The sequence below is a fragment of the Prorops nasuta genome, unplaced genomic scaffold, assembly GCF_024137725.1.
Source record: "Prorops nasuta isolate Cenicafe-Biocafe unplaced genomic scaffold, Cenicafe_Pnas_1.2 PNAS00010, whole genome shotgun sequence".
Lineage (NCBI taxonomy): Eukaryota > Metazoa > Arthropoda > Insecta > Hymenoptera > Bethylidae > Prorops > Prorops nasuta.
Window position 1 is genome coordinate 5,941,509 of NW_027116807.1, and position 13,891 is coordinate 5,955,399.

At 36.3% G+C, this 13,891-nt stretch overlaps 2 protein-coding genes across 2 annotated transcripts; one reads left to right on the top strand and one right to left on the bottom strand.

Annotated features, from left to right (window-relative positions):
- The first annotated feature begins 182 nt into the window (after positions 1-182).
- On the top strand, positions 183-5,511 carry LOC136776695 (uncharacterized). Its single transcript, XM_066732445.1, has 7 exons — positions 183-698; positions 1,313-1,743; positions 1,817-2,137; positions 2,658-4,041; positions 4,656-4,801; positions 4,930-5,165; positions 5,403-5,511. The coding sequence occupies exons 1-6, from the start codon at positions 280-282 to the stop codon at positions 5,055-5,057; spliced, it is 2,829 nt and encodes a 942-aa protein (XP_066588542.1). The 5' UTR covers positions 183-279; the 3' UTR covers positions 5,058-5,165; positions 5,403-5,511.
- On the bottom strand, positions 5,080-9,502 carry LOC136776696 (uncharacterized). Its single transcript, XM_066732446.1, has 4 exons — positions 9,450-9,502; positions 7,800-8,058; positions 6,642-6,888; positions 5,080-6,161 (listed from the first exon to the last, which is right to left on the bottom strand). Exons 2-4 carry the CDS (start codon positions 8,056-8,058, stop codon positions 5,972-5,974), a joined length of 696 nt encoding a protein of 231 aa, XP_066588543.1. The 5' UTR covers positions 9,450-9,502; the 3' UTR covers positions 5,080-5,971.
- Between the last annotated feature and the right edge of the window lie 4,389 nt (positions 9,503-13,891).

Genomic DNA, 13,891 nt, shown 5'->3' on the forward strand with positions numbered 1-13,891 from the left:
GACGTTCCACATTCCTCGCCTCGTTCGATTTCTATACACATCCTCCACGCCCGTTTCCTCCTAGTCACTCCTCAAACACGAATCCCAGTGAAATCTGGAAATATTTAGTATCCGCAAACACCGTGACTTATAAGCGACACAACCCAGCCAGGGATCCGCCAGTTTAGATCTTGCACCGCAAAATGAATCGTCGCTTAATGACACTACTCAGTACCTGAGGAATATTTCACGTTTGCAAAGTTAAAATTTCGCAGGGATCAGGTAGAATCGATCGAGAGAATGAATCGGTGGAGAATTTTATTATTTGTCCCTCTGGTACTGACCTGGGACAACGTCCATGGGGAATTTTGTGGTGGTTCCTATTTTGGTTACCAGAATACCGTAACCAGTCCAGGTTACCCTGGAAATTATACCGGACCTTTGAACTGCATCTTCGAGTTTCAGGGTGGAAGATTCTCACCCTGCGAGCAAAAGTTTCACTTGCAATTTTTGGATCTGGACTTGAGGAGGTCCAAGAATTGTGCATTAGATTACGTGTTGGTGGAGGGTAAAAATGTGTTCTGCGAGAAGGTCAATGGTGTTCAAGTGTTTACCGGAAGGAATAACACTCTGAGAGTGATCTTCAGGGCTGCCAGTGGCTTTGGTCATAAAGGATTCAAAATTTTGGTCACCGCTTTACCTTGTATCAATGATAAAAAGTGAGTAAAATGTATACATTTTGTTGACGAATGTTAATATTTTTCCTTCTAATTCCAAAAGCACGTGTAGATTTGAACTGAATTAGGCAACTTAACCTCATCATGAACTATATAGGCGTTCTATCGGTTTGATGGGAGATAGTAAAAGTAGATTATGGGAATTCAGCACCCACACTTTACTCCATTGCATTTATTGCTCTAGCACAGGCAATGAAGGTTATGTTCGGTTTCTCGACGAGGTTAGGTTTTGAGGTTCGTTTCAAATGTTTATGCACCTTATTGCGAATGCACAGTGGTGACAAAATCGGAATGAAAGCCTTGAAACTTTTTTTATAATAGCGTTGGTTAAGCTTTTTGTTCTAATTTTAAAGGTTTTAACTTTTATCGATGGGTAGGAAAGGATTTTAATTATATTTGTTATGTCATTAACGTGTATTGTAAAAGAGGTTATATTTTTCTATTTCTGCAGCGTGCTTTATAATTATTAAATTTTAACTGTTATTAACCACAAATGGTACAGCGAAAAAGGTTAAATCAACTTGGTCGGTCAATTAACTTAATTGGTGATATCATTTAGTTGAGTTATTATTACTTTATTTTGTTTTTTTTTTCAGTACAACGTTGAGTACAATCGATAAAACGGGAGCAGCAGCGTCAAACAATAATATAGTGGTCTCTAATCCTGAAGAAATTCAGAATGAGGTCAGCCAGAATCCCTCTGATGCACCTAGGGTCTCAACTTTTCTATTTTTGCCACCTTCGGAAGGGAAATCACAGGACTTCCGGTCTGGAGCAGCCTCCTCAACACTGGAGAACCAAGACTTTCGGTTCTCCACGAATTTTATACCGCCGCTGGAAACGAGAAACCAGAACTTCCGGTCATCCGTTGATACTTCAGATATCTCACAGTCGAATCTCGTCAACTTCCAGTACGCTACCAGTATTTCCCCAGTGGAAACCTCGAGGGTCCAAGTCTTTCAACCCGGACTCTCAACGCCTTTGGAAAATTATCGACGGACTTCCGGTTTGCAAGAGGCCGTTGATGGTACCAGTAAATTCATTAATGAATTTCACTATTCGATAACCGGAAGTTTGAATTAATTCTATGGTGTTTCTAGGAACTTCTTGCATCTCACCGAAATGCGACGCGGAGGAAAATCTCCCAGTCCAGACCGGAAGTGATACGATAAATGCCACGGACAGGTTTATATGGAGCCACGCGAGACCAGCTGACAGTTTTTACAGTCAAACTGCCATTTCCGGCTCGAATGTTATTCCTGGTTCAGTATATGGGCCTTCAGCCACAGGGTATTCCAGCGTAGGAGTGAATTACGCACCGCCATTGAATGCTCCAACGAATTATGTAAACTCCAATTTTGATTATGCGCCCAGACCAAGTTCCATCCCTATAACCGGCAGTGTTGGTGGAAGCTTTCCAGGTATTTCGATCTCAAAATATTCCCACATTGTACGTTTATGCTACTAAATTGAACCCACTCAATGAAGATAAATTTCTATCATCTATATTGTAAGAGATTTTTTATTTCATTTCATTTTTAAAAATGTCTGAATATTTATAATGACAGTACTGCGTAATTACCTGCAATGTATTTCTATTAACCAAACTAAAATTTTGCAAAAAGTATAATTTGTCACAACGTTGTTCGAGCTATTACTCATTTCCTAAAAAAGAAAAATAAAATAAATTGCCAAAAAGTACATTTTTTATACGTAGAAGTTTATATTTGATTTCAAAATTTCTATGAAAAAACATATCAGATCTTTTAGACTTTGTTTGAAAAGTAAAGATTAATGTTATCAAACTCTTATAAATTTCATTGTTGGTTAATCATTTCTGTATTGTTTTCTTGATAAATATATGTATACAGTCTCGTTTTAGCACCTATGAAATTCAGCCCTAAACTGTAAAATAATTTATTACGTGATAAAATTTCTCAGGATATCCGGTGACTCAAGCCTGTTGCAGTACAGTTTACGCTTCGAGAAACTTTCTACTGATAAGTCCAGGGTTTCCCAATGTAATCCAATCGACCAACACTTACGAGTGCACCTATACCATTCAGAAATATTCGCCTCAAGTTTGTCGACTGCAGCTGACCTTGAAATACTTCAATCACGGTTCGGAGGATCCTTTTTGCAGTCAAGGTTACGTGGAGGTGGATGGTAGACCAATTTGTGGCTGCAAGAGTGGTCAAACCTTCTCCTTTGACTTTCCCTATTTGACAAAGGTCATCGCAGTGAGAAACCTTGGTTTTCCAAGAAATAAATTTGCTGGTTTCGTCATCGAAGCCTATCAGGACCTTTGCAACGGTTATCCTGGTAATACTTATTTGTACAGGAATAAGAAAGATGTCGATACCACCAGCATTTTAGAAAAATCATTTAACACAACCAACGAAAATATCAACGATTTCAACAAAACCACAGATTTTACCACTAATCAGACTATCAGGACCAGGAGGAGCTCTGCTAAACTGGAAGTCAACCAAGTCAAAGGCATGAAAAGAAGAATTGGAGGAAATGACAAAGATGAAAATGAAGATGTTGAGTATATTGAAGAGGAAGATTTGGAATCCGATAGAGAGAAAAGAAATTTGGGTTATTTTTACCCAAAGCCAAGTTCTTATAGCTGGAATGGAAGGGATGTGGTGAACGGAGATAGTAGGAATGCAAATTTATTCTGGGGAAGCTGTCAGAGTAGAGTTTTCTTTGATTGGGCATTAGCTGCTAAACATATATTGCTTAGAAATGCACAGTGTCTGAGAAACAATCGTCCAGGGATCGCAAATGGGGGTTGGATACCGTCCAATGGTGTGCCTGGAACATCACCGAGAGATCCGTGGTACCCTGTAGGCCCTGCAAGGCCAATATACCCATCCCCTGGAAATCCTGTTTATCCTGGAGATACCCCCATTTATCCAGGAGGAAGACCAACATATCCTGGAGGAAATCCATCGTATCCTGGAGGAGGTCCATCGTATCCCGGAGGAAGTCCATCGTATCCTGGAGGAAGCCCATCGTATCCTGGAGGAAGTTTACCGTATCCTGGAGGAGGCCCAGTCTATCCTGGAGGAGGAAGCCCACCCTATCCTGGACGCAACCCAGTTTATCCTGGAGGAAGCCCATCGTATCCTGGAGGGAACCCAGGTTACCCTGGAGGAAACCCAACTTATCCTGGTAGAGCTCCTGTTTATCCTGGTGGAGTAGGGAATCCTGGATATCCAGGAGCTGTAAACTGTGAAAATATCGATGTCCTGGAAGGAGTCATTTCTTCTCCGCTTTATCCCAACCCTTACCCCAACAATGTCAATGTTTGTTATAGGTTAGTATTAATTTCCTACAGAACTATTGAACCATTTGACTATTTTAACTTATTTCTATTTTATCCCCCCCCCCCTTATCCCCCCTCGAGCGATAGTAAAATTTTATTTTGAAATAAATTACGTCAGAGCTGATCCGTTAAATTAAAAAGTCCCGTAAATGTGATAAATTTACATTTCAAAGTCCGTCTAACTACAGTTAAAGAACCGAGTAAAATAAATTTCAACTAATTCGTTGTACGTTATGGTTTACTTATAAAAAGAGCGGAGTCCTTTGATCAGTGACTACACGCTTTTATTATCAATCGGAGACAGTCGATAAATTTACTACTTATTATTAAAATCGCTAATCTCATCAAAATTACAACAGCTTTTCATGATAACATGTTTTTTCCTTATCGACTTTTGTCTCGAAAGTGAAATTTCTTTTCTGAATAATTTATTACGGCAATCCATAAGTAATCAATTATTTCGCGGTAGGAAATCTTAAGTTAAAAATTAATAATAAAAATGTAAGATAGAAAAATTGAATAATGAAAAGGAAATAATAGTGTTTTTTTTAAGATATAAAAGATAAGCGTTGCTTTCAGAAAATTAACTTTTATTTTTATGTCAGGTTTTATCAAGCGCCGGGCTATTGCCAATTACGATTGGAATTTTTGGATTTCGATTTGGAACCCAGCACGAATTGTGCAAAGGACTACATAACGTACAATGGAGCGAATCAAAGATACTGTGGAAGGTCTTTGTTAGGAAACAGAGGTGTGAAATTCTGAATGAAATAATAATTTCATTCAATAATTTTTCTGTCTTCCGTAGCTACAGATTTCATCATCTTTATTTACTTCCTTCGTATAATTTACTTCATGTGCTTTATTTCTCATTTCCAGTTTTCTTGGATCTGTCTAGAAGCAGTATTATTGATGTTCGCTTCGTTTCGGATTCTTATGGGAGCGGAAGAGGATTCAACGTTGGCTTTTCCCAGATTGCTTGTCGGGGCGGCTCTGTCAATTTTTAATTGCAAGTGTCAGGGATACTCCTATATATTGCGCAACCTTGTCACGCCACGATCTCTCACATCACGATAAACTTGCAGAAAAAAATACTTCGCGATAAAAACTGAAACGTAAGAAAAATCTCACATTTACATCGTCCCTTTCTCGTCGAACATTATTATTATTATTTATTATTTATTAGGCTTTGTATCATGTTGGAAATAAAAATAAAATATTTTACTCAAGATGAAAGATTAAATTTCAATCGGGAGAAAAAAAAACTAATTATCCAATCCCATTTCACTTGCACGTAAATATTAACGTTAGTATTAATTATTGATATAGTATTATACGATTTACCAATACAGACACATCTTGAGGCCTACGATTATAGATAACGAGGCTCGATGAAACATCCAATTTCATTCGGAAGATTACAATGCAAAATTGGCAGAAATTTGCAGAGTGCTTAATACATTGCGTGCCAAGCTGAATTTGGTGTAAACCCTTCAGGTACCAGAAATAAATACTTGTCACTGTTTTATTTGTCGCATAAAAATCACATTTATAGTATATAAATAATAACATTATGATTATTAACTTATTACAATAAAAATAGCGTATAAAAAGATATTAAGCATTTTAACAATAATAATATACATATAACTAATAATGATAGATTGTACGTATCGCTGCATTCGAATGTCATGGCACGCAATGTGTTAAATAATTGAAGATATGTTGGAGCAATCTTGGGGCAATGTTGGAGAAATGTTGTGGCAATATTGTAGAAAGCAAGAGAATCGACAGAGGAGGAAGTTTAGGAAAATGGTTGTGTTCAGACAATATTGAAACAATGTTGGAACAAGGTTGGAGAAAGGTTGTTCCTCCTGTGATTCTTCATGACTCTCCAGAGGAAGGTCGCACTGTTCTTGGATTACTTCCGGCCTATGAAACGGACGTTCGAGTAAATACTTCCAGCCGTGCGCCATCGGTTGCAAAAGTTGACTTTCTTTTCCTTGTCGCCCTCCATTACTCCGTGCAAGGCCACCAGCAACTCAAAAACGTCTTGCCTAGTCGGTGTACAGAGATATCTTGCTGCATCGTAGTCGTAGTTATTCCGGTATCTAAAAATTCCAATAAATCCGGTTCGTGCTTGTCGCCATTTTGCCAATTGATAAGAATAGTTGATAAATCAGAAGCTACCGTGAACAAAGGACACATTTCGCTTGATGGTTTCACCATGCTCATGAAGAACTACAAACTGCCAATATATTTGCAATGAAAGGGTGAGCTACACACCTTTTCCATTAGGGTGAGGTACAAAAATATATTTCAACGGTATAACTTTTGTAGCGAGACAAAAGCCAATCAGAATTGAAAATTGTAGCCTCCATATTAATAATGTTCCATTTTTGCAACTAAACTATTTCTTTTCATTTCCGGCTTTGCTATTCTGATTGCAAGCATGTGTTGTGATCATCAAGTAAAACACGTCCAGAAATAAGAATTTGAGTAGCTTCTTATGTATATAAAAGAAAATATATTTTTTTCTACTAATTTTGCCACCAAGAGCTTGTGAAGCCTTAAGTGTGAAAATAGAAAACCTTGAACTTTGCCTCTTCCACGAGTTCCTCCTGAAATAGCGAGATCTCTTTTGGTAGTCGTGTCGGGACTGGTCGAAATTTTGCCAGTCCAAAGGTTCCTCGAGATTTTCCTCCTCTATTAGGACCAGCTGACCTGGCCAATTGTCCCCATTTTGAAGAAGCTTCAACAGGAAATTCGAGAAACGGGCGAGCTCCGAACTATCCATAGAATCCAATTTCCGCAATGGTATAGTCGCTGCCAAATTTTCTTAAAGAAAAATATTATGTTGAATAATAGAATCAATTAAATTCACTCCTTAAGTTTATAATTTAAATAAATAAAATTAATACCAGAGTGTCGCTCGAATGAGAATTGATAAATTAAAAGGAATAAAAAAATATTATTCAAATGCTAGAACAACGCTTTTGCAGAGAATCTGGTACATCTAACTCCCACGCTGAATTTTCTGCTTTTAGAACGATGAGACCTTTTCTTTACTTACGCTTTGAGTTTTAAGATACACGTGTAACAATATCTTCATTGTTATGGTGCATCTTATTCCAAAATCCTTCTACTCTCGCAATAATTTGAGCAAAATTTGGATTTTTAAAGAACGACAATAATCAAGACAGAGGAAAAAGTTAGGTTAGGTTTAAACTATAATTGTATAAAAAATAAAAACATATTAAATTTTATTAGTGTAATTTTGAGTTAGAAAGTTCAAAGTAGAAGTTTTAAGGATCGGAAGGTTAGGTGACACGTGTCAGGTAAAGCGTAGTAATTTCCTGGAAGGAAGCAGATACCTTCGAGCGGAAGATATCCGGTCTGCGCTAATTAACTATTGTTGCGAAACGAGCTGGGAAATTAACACGACCAAATGGTAAGATTTTACCATATTACCCTGCTGGTATTCGCATCCAATTAGCTGTCGAGAATATCGGCAAATTCCACGTGTATCTACGAAGCCTCAATGATCCGTGAAATCGTCAAATTATTCGGCACTCTGATTAATTTCTCTTCTCGCATCAAACAAAAAGCTAATTAATTTCAATCAACTTGGCAAATCAAGCAAAAACGTCGATAAAGCCAACATAACCTTAAATATACACGTGGAAATTAGCAAAATTTGATCGTTCCGATTTGTTGATTGAAAATTGTATTTTGGAAAGGCTATTCACCGAGACTTTTGATTTCCAAGTTAGGCTGGGACTCGGTTGGCGGTTGTAATTGAAATCCCGACGCCGAAGCCATCCAATTTTGTGAATTGGCAGAGTCCTCTATTCCTGGTGGAAGTAACCCTAGCGACGTGACGTCTTGCGGACCAATCGGAAATAAAGACTGTTTCAGTGGGTCCTTTGCAGAGATATCGATCGCTTCCAATCTTGAGATCATCATTTTCAGGTAAGCTATGATGAGTAATACGTGAGATTGTCGCATCTGTAAGTATTAGGAATTCAATTATATAATATTTAAACACAAAGATATGAATGAATAGTGAGAAAATGATGATAAAATTAAGATTAATTCAAAGTGATTAATCCACGGTTTTAGAGGTTAGGATTCGTTATACTATACTTTCATTAATTGGACGGTTCAATTGAACGCAGTGAGAGGTTATGAGAAAGAATCGAGGGAAGCCCTTAAAAAGTATCGAGAATAAATAAGAATTTAATTAAGAGAAAAGGGGTTTACGTTAGGTGTAATTGAGTCGATACAATTACGTCCAGCAGTTTACGGGACTTTTATTAATGGAAGCAACCCGTTATCCAGGCGCCTTTACATTGTAATCAACGCGTGCCCATGAATATAATGACCACGGTGTCTCTGCATCTATATGAAACACAATTCAACCTTCGCAAATATGCATTCTGGAATAGAATTGCGTGTAACCCGAAAGTGGCATAAATTTTACACCCAATAGCTTTGTAAAGGGATAGTTTAAATGAAACGTGAAAGTTTTCATACAAAATTATGAATAGATGTACGATGGGAGAGGAAAATTTGCGCAGAGTTATGAAATTAGTGACTTGTCTCGAGTAGCTTGGTCTTTTCGCATTTTTCGTAAAAAAAAGTTCTCTTATTTGTATATACTTTTGATGCAAAATACAGAAATTTCAGATAATGAGAAACAATTCTTAGTGAAATGAGAAATCAAACAAACGATACTTTCTCATTGAATCAATTGGAAATCTATGACAATTTTATAACTTATTCCTTTTAGTATACAATTAAATTATTTGCTTGGAATACTTTTTCCTATAGTTGATCTATGATTCATTGCTGGCAACATAATTACTGGACAGTATCACATTTGGCGTCGCTATAATTGCTGATATTTGTTCCACATAGCAGAAGGCAGTGATACAGAAGAGAAAATTATTTCTTCATCATCGAATTCTCATGCAAAATACGTCTGTGGAAATACACGTATTCAAACACGGCTGCTTTCCAGTTAGGCCAAAATTCGATATAGTGAAACACGAATCTACAGTTTGCGTGACACATTTTGTACCATTTGTGTTGTACAGTGTCGCACTGTTTCGACTGCAACCTGTATTCAATGATAATCCAAGCTTCCGCCTACCCTCTATTTTATTCTTAATCATATCTTCCTATTTCAGTTTCACCATATTTTTTCTTTTATATTTATAACATTTTCTACTTTTTCTCGCTCACAGAAAATTAGCAATTTTTACTACAGCTATTTAAAACGAAATAACTTCACAATTGAGCGAATTTTGTGGAATTAATCATTTTTTACGAACACGAAAATAATTGCAGCATGCAAGTCACGATGGAAAGGTGAATAAAATTGAAAGGAGCTCTACCTTTATCGATTTAGTGACGTGAGTAGACTTGGCGTTTTGTATGATTCTCGATGGCCTCTGCGCGAAATAAGACAATTGATGAGCCGTGATAGAAACCAACATGAAACAGGGACATCTACCTATAGATTTGTGTGCATAGGTTTGTAGAAGAAATTGATTGATTTGGATGTTCATTCATGCATGAACCAATATTTATAAGCGGATATACAGGGTGAAAGACTTAATAGAAATATGAGAAAATGTTATCTCGTTCACCATACAAGATGGCAATTTTCTGCTAGTATTTTTATAAAACTCTTTTACATTTGCACTCGAATAGGTACTATACACGAAACTCGATATCTTTTAAAGTTCGATGGATAAATAAAGTTTTACTTTTTAGCTACAGGGCGTTAAAAGATTCTCGCCCCATTATTCCTCTATGTGAAAGGTTTTTTAACGTGAACTCATATACAAATAAATTACGTATAATGATCTATGTATTAACTTGTGTATTTGATACGATGTGTTTCTATAAGTTCCCCCAGCCAAAACAGAAAATTGATAGGTTATGTGATAGAAGCCAGTATGTGATCACCCATAGAGTACCAAATGACTTAAAGATTTATTTTAGGCGTCTTTTAGTCAATTGGGTGACTAAAAGTTGTCTATAAGAGAACTATTATTCAAATGTGCTGTATGGGCAGATGTGTTTTGTGATAACATGTTGCGTCACAAGGGATGCCTCGTTATAGATGCGTATGCATACATGTAGATACATTATTTATATGTATATAATTTAATTCGTGAATTAATTTTTTAAAGAAAATATCAAAGCGTATTAATTTTACAGCGGTTATATTTGTTTTTTGTTGGTTCCATTTCCAGAAAATTTGTTATTTTTCTTTTCACATTTATTATTATTATTTTTTGTATCGAATGTATTGTTGGCTTGGCCTAAGTTTTTGTTCATGCTCCGGCCTCGTTCCACAATCACAGTCTCGTTTAGCATTGAAAAGCTCTCGGGTCGTGTGGGAAAAGTTTCTTCTTGTTCCTCGTAAGGATTGATAGAGGGTGGGGTGTTAAGAACCAAAAAAAGAGACAGAGAAGTGATTGACTGAGGAATAGCAGTGAGGAAATGGATAGAAAAAGATGAGATGGAGCGTGTGTACGAAAAAATGGCTTAAAACGACATACAGCATGTAACAAAGTGATTTAACCACATTAAGGGAATAAACTTCCAAAGATCATCTAATTACAACCCTTCAAGTCCCATTCGAATCGATGCAGTGGTTATCTAGTTATGGCCTTTTGAAAATTAACGGTTTTTTCAAATTTTAAATAAATGGCGCTGAATCATTGTAGCGTTGTGACGTCACGTAACTACGTAGGTGCCTGAATTGGGGGTCCATTGCATTAACTTCATTGTAGTCAGTTCTGAATGTTTACAATTTAATTATTTACAAACAAACTATTGAAAATAATGTCGTCATTTTACTACAACTTTCTGAAAATGCAAGAAACAGTGATCGCGAAATTATTGACCAAGGGAAAGAAGCGAGTAGATGGATGAATGAAGTGGAGATGGGGGGATAAAAAGTAACATATAGAAAAGAAACAAAAAGCGTTCGCGAAACGAGGTACAAGTTTCTTCCATAAAACCTTTGGCTCTCTCGCTCGCATTTAGCCCAGGCACATCATTTACCAAATGGGAGTATTTAGAGTCTCTGCTCGTTTCGACGGGTCATAATATCTCTGGGCAGATTTTCCTTTTAAGAAATTTTCTGAAAAGCGTAACACACACATTCACGCATAAATTATAAAGAGATGTGTAATTTTTTTCCATTCTTCGACTTCTCACCTCATACCCTCAATGTTGTCGCTTCAGTTACGCCCACACCTGCTCACCTGTTCTCATTTGCATACCGGTCTACCCACACAAAAGCATGGGGGAAACACATATAGCAACATTAGCAGCGCGTGCGCGCAGGAGCGTACCAATTATTACCGTCTCCCACTACGATTTGTTCGGTAAGTCAACCAACGCGTGGAAAACATCGCTACTTCCACGAGTTCCACGTACTGTCACATATATCAGACTTTAAAGTTTTGCAAATTCACTAGTTCCCACCTACAAATGCGTTTTACCTTTCGCTAGGGCGCCACACGCAAATTCTGGTGGGCTGGTAGGGCTTGGCCAACATACTCAATTAATCCCTTTATTACGATTAATATTAGCTGACCCCTGACTCACTCGTTATGAATTCATTTTGTATTTTGAGTTTTGATTTATAACAAGTTATTCACTGGTTTATTACCTATATAAATTTAACTTGCTCTAACATTTATTTAGATCGAATATATAACATTTCAATTGTTTATCTTATTTAATTTCTTTGCTTAATTATTTCATTATTTATTATTTAATAGTAACGACACAGGTACATTAATTTATCTGTTTCATCATGTTTGTTTATATTTTTAATTTTATTTAACGCTCGTCCTTTCTTTCTTCTATTAAATTTGTTTGTCCAGTATATTATACGTTTTACTTGCTTATAGCATATGGCACTTGCATGTAGTAATTCTGTACACGTGTGCTGATTTTCACTTTGATATACACAATTAATTAGATTTTTAAAAATTTTTAGATTTTCCCTCTGACTTACCGATTTTCAGCACGAAAGAAAATAAGATTCGCAGGGTTTAAACGAGTTGCATTAATGTGCTTCTAATGAAATGCAACCTGAATAGAAAATATCCGTGAAGGTTCACCGTTGCTTTTCCAGGTCAATGTCACCGTTCACAATAATTATGGCCCAACAAAATGGGGGTGGGTTTTGCATATGAAAGCTTATTGATTTGAAATATTATCATGACTGGTAGAATCTTCACATTAGCTGAATTGAAAGGTAAGATTATTGAAAAACGACGCCAATAAGCTCGTTAACGTCTTTTTCGAAGCTTCGAAGAAAACTAAGGAAATGTGACGAATCATTGAGGTTAGGTAACTATTACAAGTATATATAAAATCCCACCAAAAAACACATACGTGTAAGAAAAAGATTAAATTACTTGCCATCGAGACACTACCGTGTCTCTTGATTATGATTTAAAAAAAAAATTAAATTAAATTTTAGTTACAAGTATATTTATAGTGCCTTTTATAAAGTTTAGGATAAGCGAGAAATGGCGGATTCTGGGCGATAACCTAACCTCAACTACTCATTGAGTCAATGAGAGGGTGAAGAGACGTGAAACGAGATTAACTTAGGATATAAATAAGGATGGAACGAACCAAAGGGAGAGCTTGTCAACGGCAACATAAGAACCGGCTATTCACTTAATAAATACAAGCGAAAGCTGCACAATGGAGTGAAACGAAAATGGCCTAATACAGAGGGGAGCAGAACGTCAAAGGCAAAACAAACTATATATATTGTCACTACTGTCTCCTTTTTTAAATTGTTCGGTGTCAGGTGTCTCTCCACTGCAATTACTGCAAATGCTGACACGCGGGATCAAAAGAAATACGAAAGGAAACTTTAATTCTCTACAATACCTAACCTAAAAATAACAAGACTCACGTTACTCATTCGTTTTTGTTCCACGTGCACTGTGCTATATCGATAATGAAATCTGTGACGACGAATAAAAGGCCAAACAATAAATTTGTGTCGTCACCAAGTAATATTCATCTATGAATAAAATTAGATATCTTTTTTCTTCAATTTAAAAGTTTACAAGCTAAAAATAATTAAGCACAGACTATTTCAGTGGAAAAAGCTTTTCAGCATAAAAAAATCACTAGTTTATTTTGATTGTAACACAAATTAACAAATTATCAATTGATAGTAAAAACACGTCTTGCATCAGCTATCGCTTGAACAGGAATTAACAGGAAAAGTAAAACAATGAAAAGTCATGTCCCTTCTTCTACTTTCTTCACAATTGTATTTTCTTCTGGATCTTTCCAACTGTTTCTGTGAGGGTAACTTCATTTTGTAAAGCCATCCGCGCGCGCATTACAAAAAGGAAGAAAAATGTAATAATCAAAATACAGTTACTGTTAATAGAATTTCTTTTAAATTGTTATAAAAAATCATTTTAAATTTTATAAATGCTTGCAAATCTTGTTATTAAGATTTTAAAGTAATTTTATTTCGCACGCTCAGTCGACTAAAGAATCTTCATAGAGTATCTTAAATTAAAATTCACACGACTCACTCATTTTTATTCATTCGCTAGTCATACCTACCAACAGAGTTAACTATGACGTAGTATAACAAAAACAAGATGGTCGTCTAAATTGACGTCACTGTTGCGACATTTCCGTCATTTCGATATCACCCAAGCAAATTTTGCACTTAAGCCTGTGTATTTATCCCAGTAAACACGACCCTTCCATCGTTAAAGCAGAATTATTAATCATGTTCGAACCAAGCATCCATAACCTAAGAAAA

Bases quoted from the DNA above. Each gene is read 5' to 3' on its own strand.
- LOC136776695 (XM_066732445.1), top strand. From the start codon at position 280: ATGAATCGGTGGAGAATTTTATTATTTGTCCCTCTGGTACTGACCTGG. The intron at 699-1,312 runs GTGAGTAAAATG...TTTTTTTTTCAG, and splicing joins CCTTGTATCAATGATAAAAA to TACAACGTTGAGTACAATCG. The intron at 4,042-4,655 runs GTTAGTATTAAT...TTTTTATGTCAG, and splicing joins AATGTCAATGTTTGTTATAG to GTTTTATCAAGCGCCGGGCT.
- LOC136776696 (XM_066732446.1), bottom strand. From the start codon at position 8,058: ATGCGACAATCTCACGTATTACTCATCATAGCTTACCTGAAAATGATG. The intron at 6,889-7,799 runs GTGAATAGCCTT...TTTTTCTTTAAG, and splicing joins CTTGGAAATCAAAAGTCTCG to AAAATTTGGCAGCGACTATA. The intron at 6,162-6,641 runs GTTTTCTATTTT...TGGAATTTTTAG, and splicing joins TGGAAGAGGCAAAGTTCAAG to ATACCGGAATAACTACGACT.